Raw genomic sequence first — 18,528 nt, 5'->3', positions numbered from 1 at the left:
AAGAAATCCTGAGGAAAAACTGTGCTGCTATTAGAAAACAGCTTTGCCTCTTCTAACTAGAAACACATCTTACCCTTTTTCCTCAAAATGTCTATTAGGACAGAATCACAAAAGACCTGCCAAGCTTTAGCTCGCTACTGTCCTAATATCGTAAAAGGATATTTTGCATGTTAGTGGCAAAATAGCTCAACGTGTCATGTGCAGGACAACTGCTTCTGCTTATGTGGAAAAAAAAAAGTGTGAGAGATGCCTATTTTAATGCTGAGACAAGCTATACAAATACCATGGAAATCAGGAGGTTTAGGAAACAAGGTGTTTTGATTAGGACTGTTTTGGAATAATCCACGTATGCTTCTTATGGTAGAGAATGGATTGGGTTGGTTTTGGTTTTTTTTTTTCCCCTTTATGGATAGTAAATTATGTCTCACACAAGTTTTTTTATGTCCAAATTTCTAGCTTTTCTAGAGTAATCTGCACATATATTTCAAGGTATTCTGAAGATATTTTCACTTCTAGATGATATGTAGATTATACAGCTTAATGAAAACATGTAGTGATCTAAAGTATCTTGTTCATTAGGGATTTCATTGAATAAAGTTGATATTTAGCAACGATCTGAATTGTGGAATGAGATTAATTTACTTTGCAAGTGTCATCAGTGTTTGAGTTACCCTGATATTTATGGTTATTTCAACTAGTTTTCCTAACTAGGTCACATTGAAAAAAGTATCTTCCTGTCTGGAGACTGTATGTAGTAGATGAGGGATGCTGGAACCCTACAAGACTGGATTTAGATTTACGTGCTCTCAAGCTGTTTTCGGATGCTACTTCAAAGTCATCTTGACAGTTGAGAAGAATGTGTGAAAATGTGCATATACTGTCTGTTTGGGATAGGATGTGCAGAGGTTCTTGCCAGCTGTGCATTCATGTCTGCTGCAGAATTTCACTTCTCTCTGATTGGAGCTGAATGGGGAGTTTGTAGAGGCTTTCAAACCGCAATAGATAACAGAAAGAGGAATTTTCAGACAGGGAGTTGAAACTGGGACTCAGAGGAAGTGGTAGGAAGGTTCACAACAAGCTGGGGTTGTGTGAATCTGGGATGTCTGTGCCACTGTACTTGTCTTCATTTCCTTCTGTCCTGCAGAGGTGATCGTATTCCTGTCAGCAAGACACTTGTATGTGTTTGCGTAGTAAAGGAGAATATGAGGGGAATGGACCACAGAAAGTGGCCTAGGCTTTGACTCACTCCATAAGTCATGTCTCCTGTTGCTGCTGTTGAGGGCAGAACACTGAGCTGGATGGATGTTGGTAAGACCAGGAGGCCTATCTTTCATGCTTCTTGCTGTAAAAGAGATGTTTAAGAACAAACAGGATGTTGAACATTTTTTTCAAATAAATTTTTACTTGCGTTGCAAGTAAAATGCAGTTCTTCGAAGGAGAGCTGACTGTAAAAGTAGTAGGTGCATGTTTTCTCCACTTATTCTCTGATACTTTATTGGTGGCCTAGGGACAAAGTATTATGAATATTTGTTATGCCACAATTGTGTTTTTTCTGATAGCCTTTCTGTCTTCCTATGTGTTAGAGACAGACATCCACACTGAAAATTTGTGTTCATACAGTGAGCAATGTCTTCTGTGGCTCCACTGATTACTTTTTTCAAGGCTCAATAGCGTCATGAGGGATTTTATAACCATTTATACTACTGAAATGCAAGGAGCGGGTATGATATGAGGGGGATGGAATACCTCTGCATTTGAAGCTTTAGTAAGTATAAGTTTACATGATTTATTTAAAACAAAAAAAAAAAGGGGGGGTCTTGGCTTCTTTGGTGGTGTAACTGCAGTAGAGGAAACTTGGTGTGACTTGCAAAATTCTCAGAAGGATCCTGGCAGATCTGAGGTGGTTATCAAGTTACAGGTGAGGAATGAGGTGGAGACTCAAGCGAAGGAGCCATCCCAGCTCACAGGTAGTGAGGGACAGGGCAGATGGTGGCTGTGGAAGAGCTGGTAGGACTGATCTCGGCAGTGGTGTTACTGGGGCTGGCAGTGGGACCGGGAGGTGAAGGACTGTTCCTCCAAAATACAGGTTACGGAGAAATAACAGTAACAAAATTTGTGTGGCAGTGTGCAAGAGAGGCTAATTGGCCTGCACGCGTTTGATTAAGCCCTTTACAGAGTTGTCCTTACACAGCACTCACTGATTCCGTATCTGCTGGGTACCTTTTCACCCGCCTGTCTTCCATGTTTCTGTTAACCAAGACACTCGAAGTTCCTGTCCTTCTCTTTTTTTTTTTTCTCCCCTTTTCCTTATTTGAGGATACTTTTCTTGACACCTGGTAGCAATTACTATACGTATGCAGGAGTTTCAGCTGAACTGCTTTGTTCCTGGGAACTACAGAAATGCCCGCTTTGAATGCTCACTGTGCCTACGTGGTGTTTATGCAGTGTTTCTGGTATTTTAGGAAGTGTCATGCTATTGAACACATGCTATGCTGATCTGCACAAGTGCAGTAAAATCAATATAATTTAAACCTATCAGACTTGCACAAAATAAATATGTTTGGGGGAGTCTAGGTAGAACTACAGAAGCTCTAGATTGAGAAGGTAAACTTCCAAGACACAGAAATGCTGCCTTTAATGCAACAGTCTGAGTATTTTACATTTGTGTCAATGAAAGAAAAGCTGTACTGGGCAAGGTGGAAGGTCCACCTAGTCCCTGCCTCTGCCCTGTCCTCTCTGGTGCTGGTCGGATGGGGATGTCCCTACGCAGCTGTGTTAAGCCTTCCAGCAACAGGCTGCCAAGTGTGAGTTTTCTGAAATGATGCTCAGCTGTAAAACTACACGCAACATGACTGCTGTATATTTGCATCAGTGAAGGGCTATAACATACGCTTTTGCTCATCTGATAGTGGATGCTCTGTAGAGATCACTGATGTGTAAATAGACTGGCTTTGGACGGTTGGTCTCTTCCTCCTTCTGCATGGTGTTTGTAGCAGCAGAATCAAGGATTTCATATTCAGTAGTTTGGACTGAGTGAACCATGGTTCACTTTGGAAAATTGCTGCTCGAATAGGCTTACTGCTTAAAATGTATATTCAAGGAATCTAGTCTTACTTAGAGTTAACTCATCCTCTTTATATTTAGTGGTAACTGCATCTACAAGTTTTATTTCTGCTGATATAAGTGATATGAAAAGTTATAGTGTTCTTGCATGTTAAATTCGTAGGAGTATTCAGACCGAGCTTTTGCAAGTGAAAGCTGGAAAGTTACTGTGTACTGGCAAAGTCTGTCTGCAGGAAGCTCCTTGGAAGTGTTTGCATTTGCAGCCAAACTGTTTGTCTTTGAAGAAGTTGAGTGTTCCAATTACAGGCACAAGAGATTTAGAGATTTCATCAAAATTATTTCTTTTGACCTTTTTGAGTATTGTTTTGTAGTGTTGAAGTGTAACAACAGAAACAAGGGGAAAAAGCTAGAAAAATAAAATGTGCTTTGGCAAGACCTTAGATTATTTTTTTTTTCCCATCATTGTCAAAACATAGCGTATTTTTCCTTTGTCAGTTTATTTTCTTGGGTGGACAGTGTTTACATGGTACGTACAGGGCTTGCTTTCTACCAAACAAAATGCCATAAGCTGGGAAAGTAGAAACCATATGTTTTACGGTCTGTTTGGTGAATATACCATCACTTCATTTAGCTGGGTTTTTAGTTATGGCTAGAGAAAGCAGTAGACTCAGTAAGAGCTGTGCAAATAAAGTAAAATTTAGCAAGTTGAATACTGGTACTTAAAATCATAATTCAGATCCCTGTCTTGACACATTTGTTAGTATGTTTTTCTATAAGGTGGTTGTATGTATCACACTTCAAATAAATCCAAAAGATTGAATCTTTGTAATGACAGTTTGTAATGACTGTAGTTCAGCACTGTAACTGGTAAGGGTTTTGAGCTACAGGTTGGCAGCTGAGCATCATCCAAATGGTTGTAGAAAGTCAGGTTTCTGTAATATCCATTGTAAGATGTTTTCTCAGTTTTCAGTGGGAGGTATCAGTGCACATACTAGAAGTTTGAAAGGTTTCTTTTGTTTGTTAGTGCTTCTAGGTGTGACTGCAGGCCTGGTGCAGAAATTCCTGTGGAATACTAGCAGTTGCATACTTTTTTCTGTCAGGTTTCGAATGGAAGACTGATTATTTCGTAGGAGGTTGAAAAGGGACTTGTGGGTATGGAGCAACTTCTACTTGAAATGCAAGTGATTATCATAAAGTTGCTTGGGGTTTTTGTCTTGAGTTATTTCTGTGTTACATCTCTCTGCTTTGGTGGCAGTCCATTTCCTAAACATTTTGGACGAAAAAGGTAAGCCAGTGTTTTAACCAAGCAGTTGCTTGAAGAAACCTGTTTTGTAGTTTTAACTTCTGAGGGTACAAGGCATTCATTTTGTAGGAAAACAATCTTCTGCATGTAGTTTGTATATACATATTCCTTGGGCAAATTCTGTGTGCTTAGTAGCTATTTTCTTTTGCCTGATCTGATTCTGTGCTTCAGTGAATTCCTTGATTATTAATTAGACTGACCATTCTTTCCTCCTTCAAGGTCTGTCTTGTGCTTGTTCACATTTCTAGGGCTTTTCCATGCTCATCTTTTGAATTCTCTGTGTTGCCACCATGTGCTTGAGGTTTTTACAGAGCTCCCACTTTTTAAACCAACTTCCAAGCTGATGGTAGCTTCAAAAATATTTGTATATAACCACATCACGTTCTTATAGAAACGTTTGGCGAAATGTCTTTCCAAGAAGACTTAGCTAGTGTAATGAAAGTCTGTATATCATGTTTGCGTTTGGTTGTTGAATAAATTTTTTTTTTAATGTGATTGTAAAATATACTTGCTCCTACAGTAACTTCTCTTGGTAGTGGTAGAGTGCTCTCTAAGGAGTCTTAATGTTTCCTGTTTCAACTGCTGATTACAGAACCAAAACAAAACTGAGTTTTACCTCCACATAGTTATTGTCCTGAGGTCACTGTGCTTGTCACTTCAGTTAGGTGCGCAATGCTTCATGCTTTCCCTGTGAAGCCGCTGGTGTCTGCATCTAGTAATTTGTGCTACCTCCTTTTGATTAGATGAGCTAACTAATCAAAGCATTCGACTTTTCAATCAGGGGCAGATTTATTTTCTGCTGTAGTTTCTAAGTACGTTTTATTTTGAAACTGTTCTTACGGCAAGCTTATCTGTAGTTGGAAAAAATCTTACTGCTTCTGTCTTGTTCTCATTGATTAAGTGACTGTGCCCTTCTGAGGTGATGCTGCTTGGCAGTGACTGCCTTGTTGCCGGTACTTGCTGCTGGAAGTCCCTTTTTAGTGTCCCACCTACTCTGGATGGTGCTGTTTGCAAAACACAAAGAAAGATGGAGAGGTTTTCTTGTATAGTCAAGTTTTCTTTGCACTTTTTGCGTGTGTAGCAGACCTTTTGCCATCTTTCTGAATTTACTCCAAAAAGCAGTGGTTTTGTTGATGTCCACCTTGTTAACTATGACATTAATAACTGTATTCAGAGACGAGTTTCATTTGTTAGAGATGGTTAGTATGCTAAATGACATTGAAGTTGGTGATTTTGGAGAGAGGCTGACAGTTTCTTAGGCGTCCTTCTAAAGAATAGCATAATTTTCTACTTGCGAAGTACTTGCTTTGGCTTCTTATTTTCAGATTGTTGAGAATGTGGCATTAACCTCCAGGTTAAAGCTTTTCTTTGAGATTGGGTTTAGCTATAGTCATGTGGTCTATCATCTAATAACCTAAAATAAATTTTTTACTTTATCCAATTTAATCTATAAAACTCAGCAAAAATGAGATGTACTACTACTTTATCACTAATATTTTTTCAAGGAAGATGCCAAACTTTGAAAGCAAAGGAAAAGAGTGAGGGAAACCAGAATTAGCAATTGGAATAGCGAGTTTTCAGAGGCTGTGGTTGTAAGAACTTCCAAAAGCTCCTCAGATTCTTCTCTGGTCTGCATAAGGTACCATTAGTCTTGAGGCCAGGAATGTGTCTAAAGAAATTTGATACTTTTTATGCCAGCTTTATCAGTGACATTATTGATTGTGTTGCAATAATAATTCTACTGCTCCAATACTTGCCATTTTAAACCTAATAATTTTCATCCTACTTTTACCATTCCCCTTAGACTTTTGTAAATCCCAGCCTTCTTCATTTTTAGTGCAGTGCCATTTAATGCTTTGGATACTCAAGTTCAGGTTGGAAACAGTAAAAAAAATTCCTTCGTATTATACGTAAGATACATAGATAAAACTGTCTTTTAACTCTTTACATTTATTGCTATTCTTTTTTTTTTTTTTTTTGCAGCCCCCTCCTCCAGCCCTCACCTGAAACTTACTCTTCTGAAAGTTATTGCCAAATATTTGTGAAACCACTAGTGTTGTCTCAATAGACTAGTAATTTCAGGTTCGTTCTTTCCTATTTCTAAATACAAGTGTTGTATTTGCCACTTGCCAATTATACAGGTACCTATTTTAAATGGTTTAAAAAGTCAGGGTATCAAACCTGCAATTTAAGGTGTTGCTTTTCCTTCAGAGTTCTGAACTGGAGGTCCTCATCCTTTTCTTGCTGGGTTGTAGAATGCTTGGGATTAGGAACAGTTTACTTGGATTTCTAGGTGATGTGTTTTGTGAAACAAGATATCATCATCTTTACAGTCCCAATAGTAGTCAAAAAAGATTGTCTTGCTATTGTTTCACTCAAGTTGTTTTTTATGATGCTTTGGGATGCAGGCAGACAGCAGGTAAAGGTGCATTTTAGAAGAAATAGCAACAAAAAGCACAATATTTGACAAAATTTGTATATGTGTCCAAAACAAATATATTTTACGAAACTCACGCTTTCTAATAGCTCAAGTATGTCAAGTTACTAATAGCAGAGAAAAATGAGAACTGATAATTTTCATATAAATTAAGGAAAAAAGGTGTCACTTTTTAAGGATAGGTCTGGGGGGTGGTGAAAGAGTTCTTAGTGTACAAAATGGCCTGGTGCTGCTTCAAAAGGCAGTCTGTCTCTGGCTGTGCAGCAAGGAGGTCTCCGATGGCAGGAAGCTTCTGTAGGAATGCAAACATTTTCTGAAATAAATTCCTCTTAAAAAGCAAAGCATAGTGATTAGCATATTTGGCTCTGCCTGGTATAAAATACACCACAATTACTGGATTCATTTCAGAGTGCAAGGGATGTTAAATAAATGGCTTGAGATACAGCGTGCATAAAGTGGTACTGTGTCTAATGCGCATGGCTTGGAGTTTCTGATTTGGTTGGCTTGATAGACTCATGTTGACCATGCAGCCACAGGGCTACGAGGTTGCTGTTAGATCCAAAATTTGACTTGGATAGCACTTGTTATCCAAGAGATACACCTGCCATCATCACTTTCTTGTTTGGAGTAAACCAAAACCGTCCAAAACAGCTCCTATCTGGAAGTGTTCAGCTGCGTGACAGCTGTCATGAGTTTTACTGGGTAAGGTGGAAAAAAGCAGTGCAGCATATGGGAGAGAGAGTAGTCCAGTAGTTTATGTTCCTGCTCCTAACGTGTAAGAAAAAACTTGTCGACAAAGACTTCAGTGGAAGAGTTCAGTCTGATGATGTTGTTAAGTCAATAGAGTAGCTAGCTAATATATTAAAAAAAAGGTTATTAATTGCCCTTCCCATCTCTTGTGCATTTTCCTTCATTGGACCCTTAAGCAAGCAGCATGGAGGAAGATTGCAGGCCATGAGCCATTACTTGTGAGTGCTTAGTTTCTACATGTTTGCTAAAGGTGCACGCCGTGGAGGTGGCTGGGTCGCGTGTGCAAGGGAAAGCGGTGGGACTGTGTGGTGACAGCGGTGACACCATGTCCTGGTGCTCTCAGTAACATCAAGCTGCTGGAGTGGGATCTGACCTTAGCTAAGCTGATCTAAGGCATTTTAGCCATCTAAATTTCAAAAACATGTTAACTGCATAAACCAACTGGAAAGAATCTCAAGCGTTTTCTCAAAGTGCTGTTTTGAAAGTAACATCTTAAAGATACTTTGCACACAGAATTATAAATGCATGTATTTGTTACTTGCTGTGTATCAGGATAATAAAGCACTGTGCTACTTGAAGACTTTTTAAATTTTGAATTTTGGACAACTGCTTTGCTTTGACTAATGATCCAGTTTGCACGGTGGCTAAATCTCACAAGGAGGAGGCAGAGGTATCGAGGCCATCCTTAATCGGCCTTTTGCATTTGGATTGTTTTAGGTGGAGTCTTTGGAGTTCCAGGCTCAGTGCAGATCTGCTTGGGCTTCACCTTGTGTTGTGAAAAAATTGTACGTCGTTTTTGACTAGTGTCTTGTTACAAGGGTGAGGTAGCATGGATTGAGGCCAAACCAGATTGCTCTCACATTCATACCTGTGGTAATGAAGGTTGTGGACTGTCTCTGTGTCACAGAGCGGTGACAGGGCTGATGGTGCTTGTTTTTGTTACAGCAGGAGCGTGGCAGTTGCATTGTGCTCCAGAATGGCTGTGGACTGAAGTTGGTACAGAACAGGGTAGGGCCTTTCCGATGAGACTTCTTCCCTTGGGTTTTGTGGTTTGTATGTAGTTTCTAGTGCTGATTTTGAGCTGCGACACTCAACATTACTTGACACTTTCCTCCATGTGTCTGGACAGCATTAGGGTCAGTAGTGATGCTCAAGCTGGAAATGCTGTAATACTGAAAGAAATGGGATACTGACAGAGTGCTGTGGTAGATTCTGTTTGTTTTGGCACTGTCATTCTTCCTTTCCTACCTACTTACCCCAGTTTATCTAAATGCGTACTTCAGCTGGGCAGGGAGAGAAAATATAACGAAAGGCTCATGGGTGGAGATACAGACAGGGAGATCACTCAGCAATTACTGTCACGGGCAACGCAGACTTGACTTGGGGAAAATTAATTTATTACCAATCCGATCAGAGTAAGATGATGAGAAATAAAAACTAAATCTTAAAACACCTTCTCCCCACCCTTTCCTTCTTCCCGGGCTCAACTTCATTCCCAATTTCTCTCCCTCCTCCCCTGAGCAGTGCAGGAGGATGGGAATGAGTGTTGTGGTCTGTCCATTGCATGCTGTCTCTGCCGCTCCTTCCTCTTTGGGGAGGACTCCCCACACTCTTCGCTGCTCCAGTGCAGGCTCTCTGTTCTGACTGTATGTCCAACATCTTATAAGAAAGAAATAGGCTACTAATTCCTGACTGGCAGTGCTAAAAATGTATTTTGTGATACCATCAGCATGATACCAGAAAAAGTGTACTGTCATCCTTGTTGTTTCCTTCAGAAATTTTTAAATAGTCGGCCAGCTTTATTGATGGTAATGTGTTCCCAAGTCATCGGTGCATCAGAGCCAAGTAACGTTGGACCAGATACCAACGTCTGTTGAAATTCACGTGAAGTACTCCTTTCCAGTGCTTGAGATCCATTAGGCTTACGCTCTTTGTGTTTAACTCCTGCTTTTGTGTGCATTTTGTATGGTGTGACAGTAATATTTTACAGAAGTAAAAAAAAAAAAAAGCTTGATTAGTCAAGCAAATAATAATTTTATCAAATCAGATTTGAGATAGACCTGTCATTTTAAGAGTTTCGTTTTCGTTTTCATGCTGTCCTCTGTATTTTGGCCAGAACTGCACTGAGGCTAGTAATCAGATTAATTCCTTGTCCTTTTTTATAACTGGTTTCTTAACTGCTGAAATTGTTGAAAGGTTTTTTAAAAAATCTAAAGTACATGAAGGCAGGTATTTTATTAAGCTCTTGCAAAAAAAGGTTACTGTTCCCTAGAACCCATTGATTCATAAACATGTTCATCTTTATTAGAAATTGTTAAGTGCTGTTGTTAAGTGTTGACTCACATGATACCAATGCTCATCTTCAGTTGCACTTATGATAAATATTTGTGGCCATTTATTAGCAGCTTGCTATTCCATAAGGTAGTGGCTTTAGTAGAGTTACGATTTCTCTAGCTCTGGCTGGTTTAATACTATTTCTGCCCTAGATCCTGTCAAAAGAGTTTTTGATTGTTTTGCTTAATTATCATTAGGCATTATAAGCATAGGAAAGTGCCAAGGAAACATTAAAAACTATGTATATTTTCTAATTTTAGTAATATATGTAGTGTCTTTACTAAATATATCTTGTCTTAATCAGTATAGGCCTTTAAGCATAATTGTTTTGACTAATAACTGTGGTTTCTTGGCTTTGTGATGAAATCTGCTTTTTGTCTAGCTTGATACAAATTATTTCAGAGGAAGATTTTTCTCTTTTTTTTTTTTTTCTAATTTTCCTGGCTTTGGGAATCAGCTGCAGTAAAACACCTAGTGTGTGTATATATATATATATATTTCAGATTGCATTTTTTTTTTTGCCTTTGCTTATAAGAAATAGTTTGAAGCATGATTACTGGATTGGAAGCTAAAAGTTTTCTAAGCATCAGTTTTCCTCAACATTAGGAAAAACTACTTCCCTTTGAGGGTGCCAGAGCACTGGAACAGGCTGTCCAGAGGGGTTGTAGAGTCTCCTTCTCTGGAGATATTAAAAACCCACCTGGTTGCGTTCATGTCCAGCTAGCTCTGTGTGACCCTGCTCTGTCAGGGGGTTGGACTAGATGATCTCCAAAGGTCCCTTCCAACCCCTACAATTCTGTGATTCAGTGTACATCATCTTTGTCTCACATAATGGATTCTAAAATAATACTTTGATTGCTTTAGAAAACTACTGTAGTTTAATTTTTTTCATCTTATTTAATGGTGGGACTAGCTGCATGAGATCTTCGATGTGTCTCCCAAGTTGAAATCTCAGTATCTACCTTCTCTTCTACCCTCTCCCATATGTTGACAATGTAGTTCTCTCTACATCATGAGTAAGAGTTCATGGACCAACTTGTTATCCAATTTTACTTGGTAGTCTGCAACAGATTCCTACCAGTGCCTCCTTTCTGGGCATAAGTACTATTATTCCAATTTACAGATGGGAAACTCAGCCAGTGAGACTAAATGGCTTGACCAAGGTCATGCAGGAAGCCTCTGATGAAGCAGGGAATTGAACCTGGGTCTCTGGCTACTCTCTAGCAACTGATGGACCATCCTTCCTTTCAAAACTAGGTAAAATTTATTTTAAGGGATATTTTTGAATTTGGATTTTTTTTTTGCCATCTTCTGCTTTTTCTAATACATAAAACCCTAAAATGTAAAGATTTTATGTTTTTCATAGATGGCATCTACAATAGACCTTTGTACAAATTCTAATGCAATAAGCTGCAGTATTTTTTCTGTTATAAATCAAGTTTAGAGCCTGTGTGTCACATGATGAAAAAGACCGATATATCTGTCTTATCTATACTATGGTCTTCCTATCGTTTCTGCTTTTATAGTGGAACTGATGTTGGAAAACTTTAGGGAAAATTCCGTTTGAACCAGACTATAGTTCTCTATAGCATATTAAGGCCTCAATGTTGGGGTAGTAGCTAGAGAAGAATGTGTCATCTGGAAAAAAAGCTTCAGGCTGTCTGTGTATCAAATAAAGCAGAGCAGCAGGTCTGGTTTGTAGTGTCTTTTTATTGGGACAGGCAAAAAAAAAAAGCGGGGCGGGGGGGAGAATTACAGGTGTGTATACACCCTCTGGTGTTTGTGTCAGGAAAAAAAACAAACTGTTTTTGTACATTAAAAAAACCAAACAAACCACCAAAGCGTAAAAATCTCTACTGTTTGCAATTAGATATTGCTTAGAGAAGGCATTTTTCCATGTAGGAGAACTTGGGAAATCCTGCAGGTGCATTTTTGTCTAAGCAGCAGCATTTTTTTTTTTTATGTGATATGGATGTATCTGCACTAAATGTGTATGTAGTTGCCATTGCCAATGCCACTGTTCAAAAGCATTGGTATTAACAAAGCGCCATTGCTGTTCTTATCAGTGGCTTGTCTAAACTGATTGTGAGCAGAGTTAGGAGGGTCAGCAGAATATATTGTTGGTAGACGTGAACCTGTGAATTGTAGGGCCGTTGATACATTTGAGATGTAATTTATTCTGATGTAGGCAGGGCTTTAGCATACAGACATTTCCTTCTTGACTCAGATCTACACAATTTTCAAATTAAGATGAGAAAAACAGAAAATTCTCAGTTATGATGCAGCTGCATTGCTTAAGACTTCTGGGTTTTTCAACAGAAGTTGAATATTTCTGTTTACCACTTTAAATATCAAAGGGAAATACACTCTTAAGTCTGTCTCATCTGTCCTTACTTTCCTTGCTTTAGGCATCTCTTTCAGGATTCCCTTAGTGTTTTTCTCATAGACTCTAAGCATGTTGGGCATCAGTTCATGAATATGCTGTAGTTATTTTTTGTCGTAATACAAAGTGGTTTATACACAAACACTCAGTGTGCTGTGCAAGTCATCTTCTGCTTCTTGCGCACCCAGTACACAAAATGATTTCTGTTGCAGATTCTGTAAACAGAAACTGAGAACATCGCTATGTATATTGAGGCTTTCATTCTTTTTGTTGCTGTGTGATCTGTTGGAAACTACTGACAATACTGACAGTATCATGTGTGGCATTGCATGGATCTGGAACAGCTGCCCTGCATATCTGTGTGTAAGAAAATACTCTGTTGGGTATTCACTTAGAATTAGTAATACCTTTTTTAATGGTTGTAAGTCAAGGTTTGGCAGGACTCCATTGCTTGTGTTGGTTATACAAAGACGGAAAAAAACTGAATATTGAACATAGAGCGTGTAAAACAAACTTGCCGTGACTTCTCTGTTTTGCAGGGGAGAGAGATGATTTTAATATGATAACATTGTAAGTCTTTTCTCTCCTTTTGACACAGTTTGTGGGTCTGGCGTTTCCTTTAGAAAGGAAAACTATAAGGTCTGTTTTCCGAGTGAAGTGATGGAATAGAACAGTTCAGTTGGAAGAGACCTACAACAACCATCTAGTCCAACTGTTTGACCACTGCAGGGCTGACCAAAAGTTAAAGCATATTATTAAGGGTATTGTCCAAATGCCTCGTAAACACTGACAGGCATGGGGCATAGACCACCTCTCCAGGAAGCCTGTTCCATTTGACCACCCTCTTGGTAAAGAAATGCTTCCTCAAGTCCAGTCTGAACCTCCCCTGATGCAGCTTTGAACCATTCCCAGGCATCCTGTCCCTGGATCCTGGGGAGAAGAGCTCAGTGCCTCCCTCTCCACATCTCTCCTCAGGAAGCTGTAGAGCAATGAGGTGGCCCCTCAGCCTCCTTCTCTCCAAAGGAGACCAACCCAGAGTCCTCAGCCGCTCCCCAAAGGGCATGCCTTCCAGCCCTTCACCAGGTTGGTTGCCTTCCTCTGGACCCATTAGAGGACCTTCACATCCTTCTCAAATGGTGGGGCCCAGAGCTGCACACAGAGCTCCAGGTGAGGCCGCACCAGCGCTGAGACAGTGGGACAATTCCCTCTGTGGACCAGCCGGTCGTGCTGTGTTTGATGCCCCCTGGGATGGGGTTTGCCCTCTTGGTGCCAGGGCCCACTGCTGGCTCCTGCTGAGCTGCTGCCCACCAGCACCCCCAGGTCCCTTTCTGCAGGGCTGATCTCCAGCCACTCCTCTCCCAGCTTATACTTGCGTTGGGCATTACTCCTTCCCAGGGACGGAATGCAGTATTTCTTCTGGTTACATTTCATGCTGTTGATGATGGCCCAATGCTCTGATCTATCTAGATCCCTCTGCAATGCCTTTTGTCCCTTGAGAGAGTTAGCCCGTTTGGTATCGTCAGCAAACTGGCTAATGGTGCGTTCCACTCCTGCATTCAGATCATTGGTACAGGTATTGAACAGTGCTGGCCCTAGGACTGAGCCCTGAGGAGCACCGCTGGTGACCAGTCACTGGCCAGCTGTAGCCCCATTCACTACAACCCTTGGAGCCCTGACAGTTCTTCACCCAGTGCACTGTGAACCTGCTTATCTTACAGCTGGACAACTTGCCCAGAAGGATGCTGTGAGGGACAGTATCTAAAGCCTTACTAAAATCCAGAAAAACTACATCCACTGCATTCCCTTCATCCACTGGGTGGGTGGTCTTGTCATAGGAGATTAAAGTAAACGGGACTTTGCCCTTGTGAACCCATGCTGACTGTGCCTGATGATTGCATTGTCCTTTATATGTCTTTTAATAGCACCCTGTGTGATTTTCATGTTTTTTCCGGGCACTGAGGTTAGACTAACAGGTCTGTAGTTCCCTAGGTCTTCCCTCGTGCCCTTCTTGTAAATTGGAATTATGCTGGCTGGCTTCCAGTCAGCGGGGACCTCCCCAGACTCCCAGGACCTTTGGTAGATGATTGAGAAGGGCTCCTGCTGTAACATCTGCTAGGATGTTACAGATGGCATTGCCACCACTTTGTATGTGATGGCTGCGCAGTATTCGTCAGAATATTTAGTGAGCCTCTTAAACGTGAAATGGTCATCTTGAGGTTCACCACGGTGTATTTCTTGTAGTAACACATTAAATTAGGAGCTAAAAAGTATGGCTGTTCAACCTCATCAATTTATAATGATTCGTAGAAATGTGAGGTGTCTTACAGGTTAAGGCTGGAAGAAATTTCCATGTAGTCTTACTTTATGTGTGTCACAAGGTAAATTGACTTAAGTCTTGTGTGAAGTAATAAATTAAACAGAAACCTAATAGTATCCTTATTTATTTGGGACAGAGCGGTAAGCTGCCCTTTATGGCTCGTTTGAATTTGTCTGCCTTTAGTGATCGTTGCCAGCTAGTTTAAGGGGACGTGCTGGAGAGAGGTCCTGTCTTTGTAGTTACTTACAAAATATCCCTTCCTTTTTATCAAATTCTTAAATATCTTGCAAAAAGGCATAAGTTCCAAAGTCAGCATAATTCTGATAGTTCTTTTTAACAACCTTTCTTCATATAACCTTTATGATAAAAGAATCATAACAAGATGATTACCTCACTAACACTGTACACATAAGCAAGTAATTCCATTTTGTTAGTCTTACGGGATAGACCTCTCTTTATGTCACATTCTACTGCCAAAGTAGCACAAATACAATATTAAGAAAGTTACAGGCCCACTGAAACGGGAAAGATGTTCAGTCCAATTTCCACTATATTGCTGAAATTTGTTGAATTGAAGGAGGGATATCTTGAAGGGTCCAGTCTTTCTCTGCAGGGCCACTTGAGCTTAAGCAGTAATGGAGTTCAGGAATTCATCAGGAGAGTTGCTTCGTATTCTCTCCCTCTCCCCTTGGAGTCTGAGCTTTTGAGTCTGGGGGGAGGAGTGGATGACTGGTCTCTAATACCTCTTTAACGAGGATTACTGTTAAAGCAGAAGGCTGTCTGTCTCCAGTTAGTGCCCTGTTTACCCCCAGCGATCTTGTAATCATTACAAAACTCAGTTTTGACTGTCCAGCTTAAGATGTTTCTTAACTGATGAGGAATTTCTTGCCATTCATGTGGCATGGTTGATTATATTTGTGTAGTATGTAAGTTGTGTAGATGAAAGATTGGAATGTGACTGTGTTTTACCGTTTAATAGCCCTGGTTGTTAGGATGAGGAATGAGACTTGTAACCCACATTCTTATTCTTAGCATTCATGTCCTGTAATTTCATATGACTTTAACATTTGTCCTTTGTGATAGAATAAGAGAGGATGATATCTCAGAATAGTGATTTAGAATTGTAACATGGTTTATATTGTCACACTTGTAAATAGGGTGATGAAAAGTCTAGTGAGTAATTGTTTCTGGATAATGTCATGCCATCCGAAATACTTGCATTTGGTTCAGGGAATTTAATAATGTACAAGGCAACACAAAACTTCTGATTTAGACTGGATTTCACGAACGCAAACTTTCCTGGCTGAAGGATTTAATTCTGTGAATGTCAGTTAACCGTACTGATAGAGGCTGTCAGTTGAAGTGCCAGAGTGTCTAAATTCTCTAAAAAATTCTGATGTAAGAGTCTTGCATTGGGTCATCAGCTATATTTTGGGATGAACAATTTTCACATCTTCAATTTTGTATGGGGAAATGCCGTGTTTGGAGCCAGTGGTGTGTGTTTGGGCATAAATAATTTTTCATAGGTTAGTAATTGCTGTGAATTTGATTCCCGTTTCTTTTGTAATGTTTGATAGCTATGTAGATGTAATGTTCTCAGTGTTATCATTACGATACTTTTGCTCATTTTTCTCCTAAAGCTGCCTCCTTATCCATAGGGATTGTATGAATCTATTTTTTTTTTAATCAGTGTCTGAAAAGAGCTGACATGCCTTCTAATTATTTTTTTTATCAGATCTTTGTGGAATTCGATGGTTGTAACTGGAAGCAACATGCCTGGGTGAAAGTCCATGCTGAAGAAGTTATAGTGTTGTTGCTGGAAGGATCGTTGGTTTGGGCACCTCGAAGTGATCCAGTTATGCTTCAGGGGACTCGAGTCTCACTGGCACAGTGGCCTGCACTGGTGAGTATTTGGCCAAAATCTCTCATATCCTCAGAGGTTTGCATTAACTGTACTGTGAAACACAAGGCTTTGATATTGTACAGGGCACTGTAGGGAAAATAAGACAAGGAGGGTTATAAACATGCTCAAGTGACCTGCAGCTGAGGTGTAGGAAAACACATACGTCACACTAATCATTGTTTAGTCTTGTGTGCTTGACAAGTGGAACATCGGCGCTTAGATAACATAGGCCTGAGATAGAGGCACTCTATTGAACACACTTGAGATTCCCACCCTGCAGTTTTAATTTCATCTAGGAAACTGTGTTTATACAGGATCAATTTCTTTCAGGTGATTCCCAGGTAAATTGATATCAGGGTGATTTGGGGGTGTTACCATAGTCCACACACCATGTAATGAGTTGTGTCAGAACCTATTAGAAGACTGTTATAAGCAAAAATGGGTCCACTAAGATCCCAGAGTATTTTGACTATAACTCAAGCTATAGCTGTAGACTTGCTGAAAAAAAATGTTTCCATCCCCTGTACTCTGGATAGGCACATGAGCACTCAAGCTTTGCCTGAGTACTGGAGGCCTACCCAAATAACTGCACGGGAATACAGACTGGAGTTAGCCAAAGCACCGGAGTACATGGTACAACGTAGACAATTCTGGGAAGCCAGATATTTAGCATTACAAAGTGGATGGCTGGGTTTTTTTAGGGGGATGGGTTTGGGTTGTTTTGGGTTTTTTTTTAGATATATAACTTACAAATGTGTATTCTTCCTTTCTTGTCTCTTTCTTGTGGTCATGTTCACTTTTAGGAAATAGTTGTACATAACATAAAATTTACTTTCTCGGTTTAATGCTGCTGGGTACAGGGGAATGGAGCATGAACAAACTTGATGAGAGCTTGTTAAGGGAAAAATGTTGTGAATACTTGTGTGTTAAAATCATGTTAAGTGTGAGCATGAGACAGATAACATGTTCCAAAGACTCCAGTGGTTGGCAACTTCCTCTTCCATCATAAGGTTTTCATTCTGATTCTACTAGATATTTTTAGTGATTTGTCCTGCAGCTTGACTATCAATAGTACACCTGTTATGAACTTCAATTTTCCATAAAACAGTAGCAAAAAAAGCTCCCATTTAATAATATACCTATAAATTATACCTGTCTTCTGTACGGGAATGAATATGCTCCTTTCAGGAGGCTATACCTGAAATATGTAGGATAGTTTGAACCATTAACCAAAGCTTTTTTTAATTTGAGCATCAGAAGGTGCTTACGTATGAAAAAACATACCACAAAAGGTGTTTTCAGCTCTGCTTTAGGTTCTATTGAAGAAGTGGAGCTAATTTTCTGTAATTCCTTCTTGTAATATGCCTCACTTGGAAGAGTTATCGGCATAGACAATAATGGCTAATAATTTGCGTTAAAACTGAGGCACTGGGTGGTGCAAGTTGAGAAAGGAAACTTCTTATTCTTTGTGATACTTAAATAGCATATGAGAACAACCATTGTTGGCCTGGATGTGTGCACAGGCACTTTTATAACCTTTGTTTTTTGTTGTTCATCACAGACCTTCACTCCTCTAGTAGATAAGCTGGGTTTAGGCTCTGTGGTGCCAGTGGAGTTTCTTCTGGACAGACATTTACGTTTCCTGTCTGATGCCAGTGGATTGCGTTTGTTTCAGGTATTTGAACTGTGTTCAGTTAAAGTGCAAATCAATTTTGTGCTGCGTATGTCAGATTAATTTTTAATTTTTTTTTTTACTGTTCCACTTACGTAGTCGTGTCTTCCTCCTTTCACTGCCATGTAGTGTTTGTGTTTGTTTCCCTGCTTTTCCAGGTGCTTAGATTAACCTCCATATGCATTGGAAAAGTCCTAGTTCCTCTCAATATTGGTCAGTTGAAGAGCTAACTGTTAAGCATTGTGTAGCTGATAATTGCAGTGGAAGTTTTGCAACAGCTTTTGCATAGCTAGTCCTTTTTTCCTCCTTGTGTGTTCAGCGATGTTTTCTTAATTTTACTTTTTTTTTTGGATTGTCAGTCTCTGA

The 18,528-nt window shown here is 39.8% G+C and overlaps 1 protein-coding gene across 2 annotated transcripts in view; it reads left to right on the top strand.

Moving 5' to 3' along the window:
* KDM3B (lysine demethylase 3B) overlaps positions 1 to 18,528 on the top strand; it is a 64,301-nt gene that overhangs the window by 2,548 nt on the left and 43,225 nt on the right. For both annotated transcript variants that reach the window (XR_012589548.1, XM_074604490.1), the window contains exons 2-3: positions 16,323 to 16,490; positions 18,052 to 18,165. Coding sequence is in view for 1 of the 2 variants with exons in the window: in XM_074604490.1 (XP_074460591.1) it covers positions 16,323 to 16,490; positions 18,052 to 18,165 (282 nt within the window). In the remaining variant the exon portion in view is untranslated. The remainder of the gene's footprint in view (positions 1 to 16,322; positions 16,491 to 18,051; positions 18,166 to 18,528) is intronic.

Source organism: Larus michahellis, chromosome 11 (assembly GCF_964199755.1).
Source record: "Larus michahellis chromosome 11, bLarMic1.1, whole genome shotgun sequence".
NCBI classification, from domain to species: domain Eukaryota; kingdom Metazoa; phylum Chordata; class Aves; order Charadriiformes; family Laridae; genus Larus; species Larus michahellis.
Note: the sequence above shows the minus strand (reverse complement) of the source record. Positions and strands in the feature narration are given on the sequence as shown.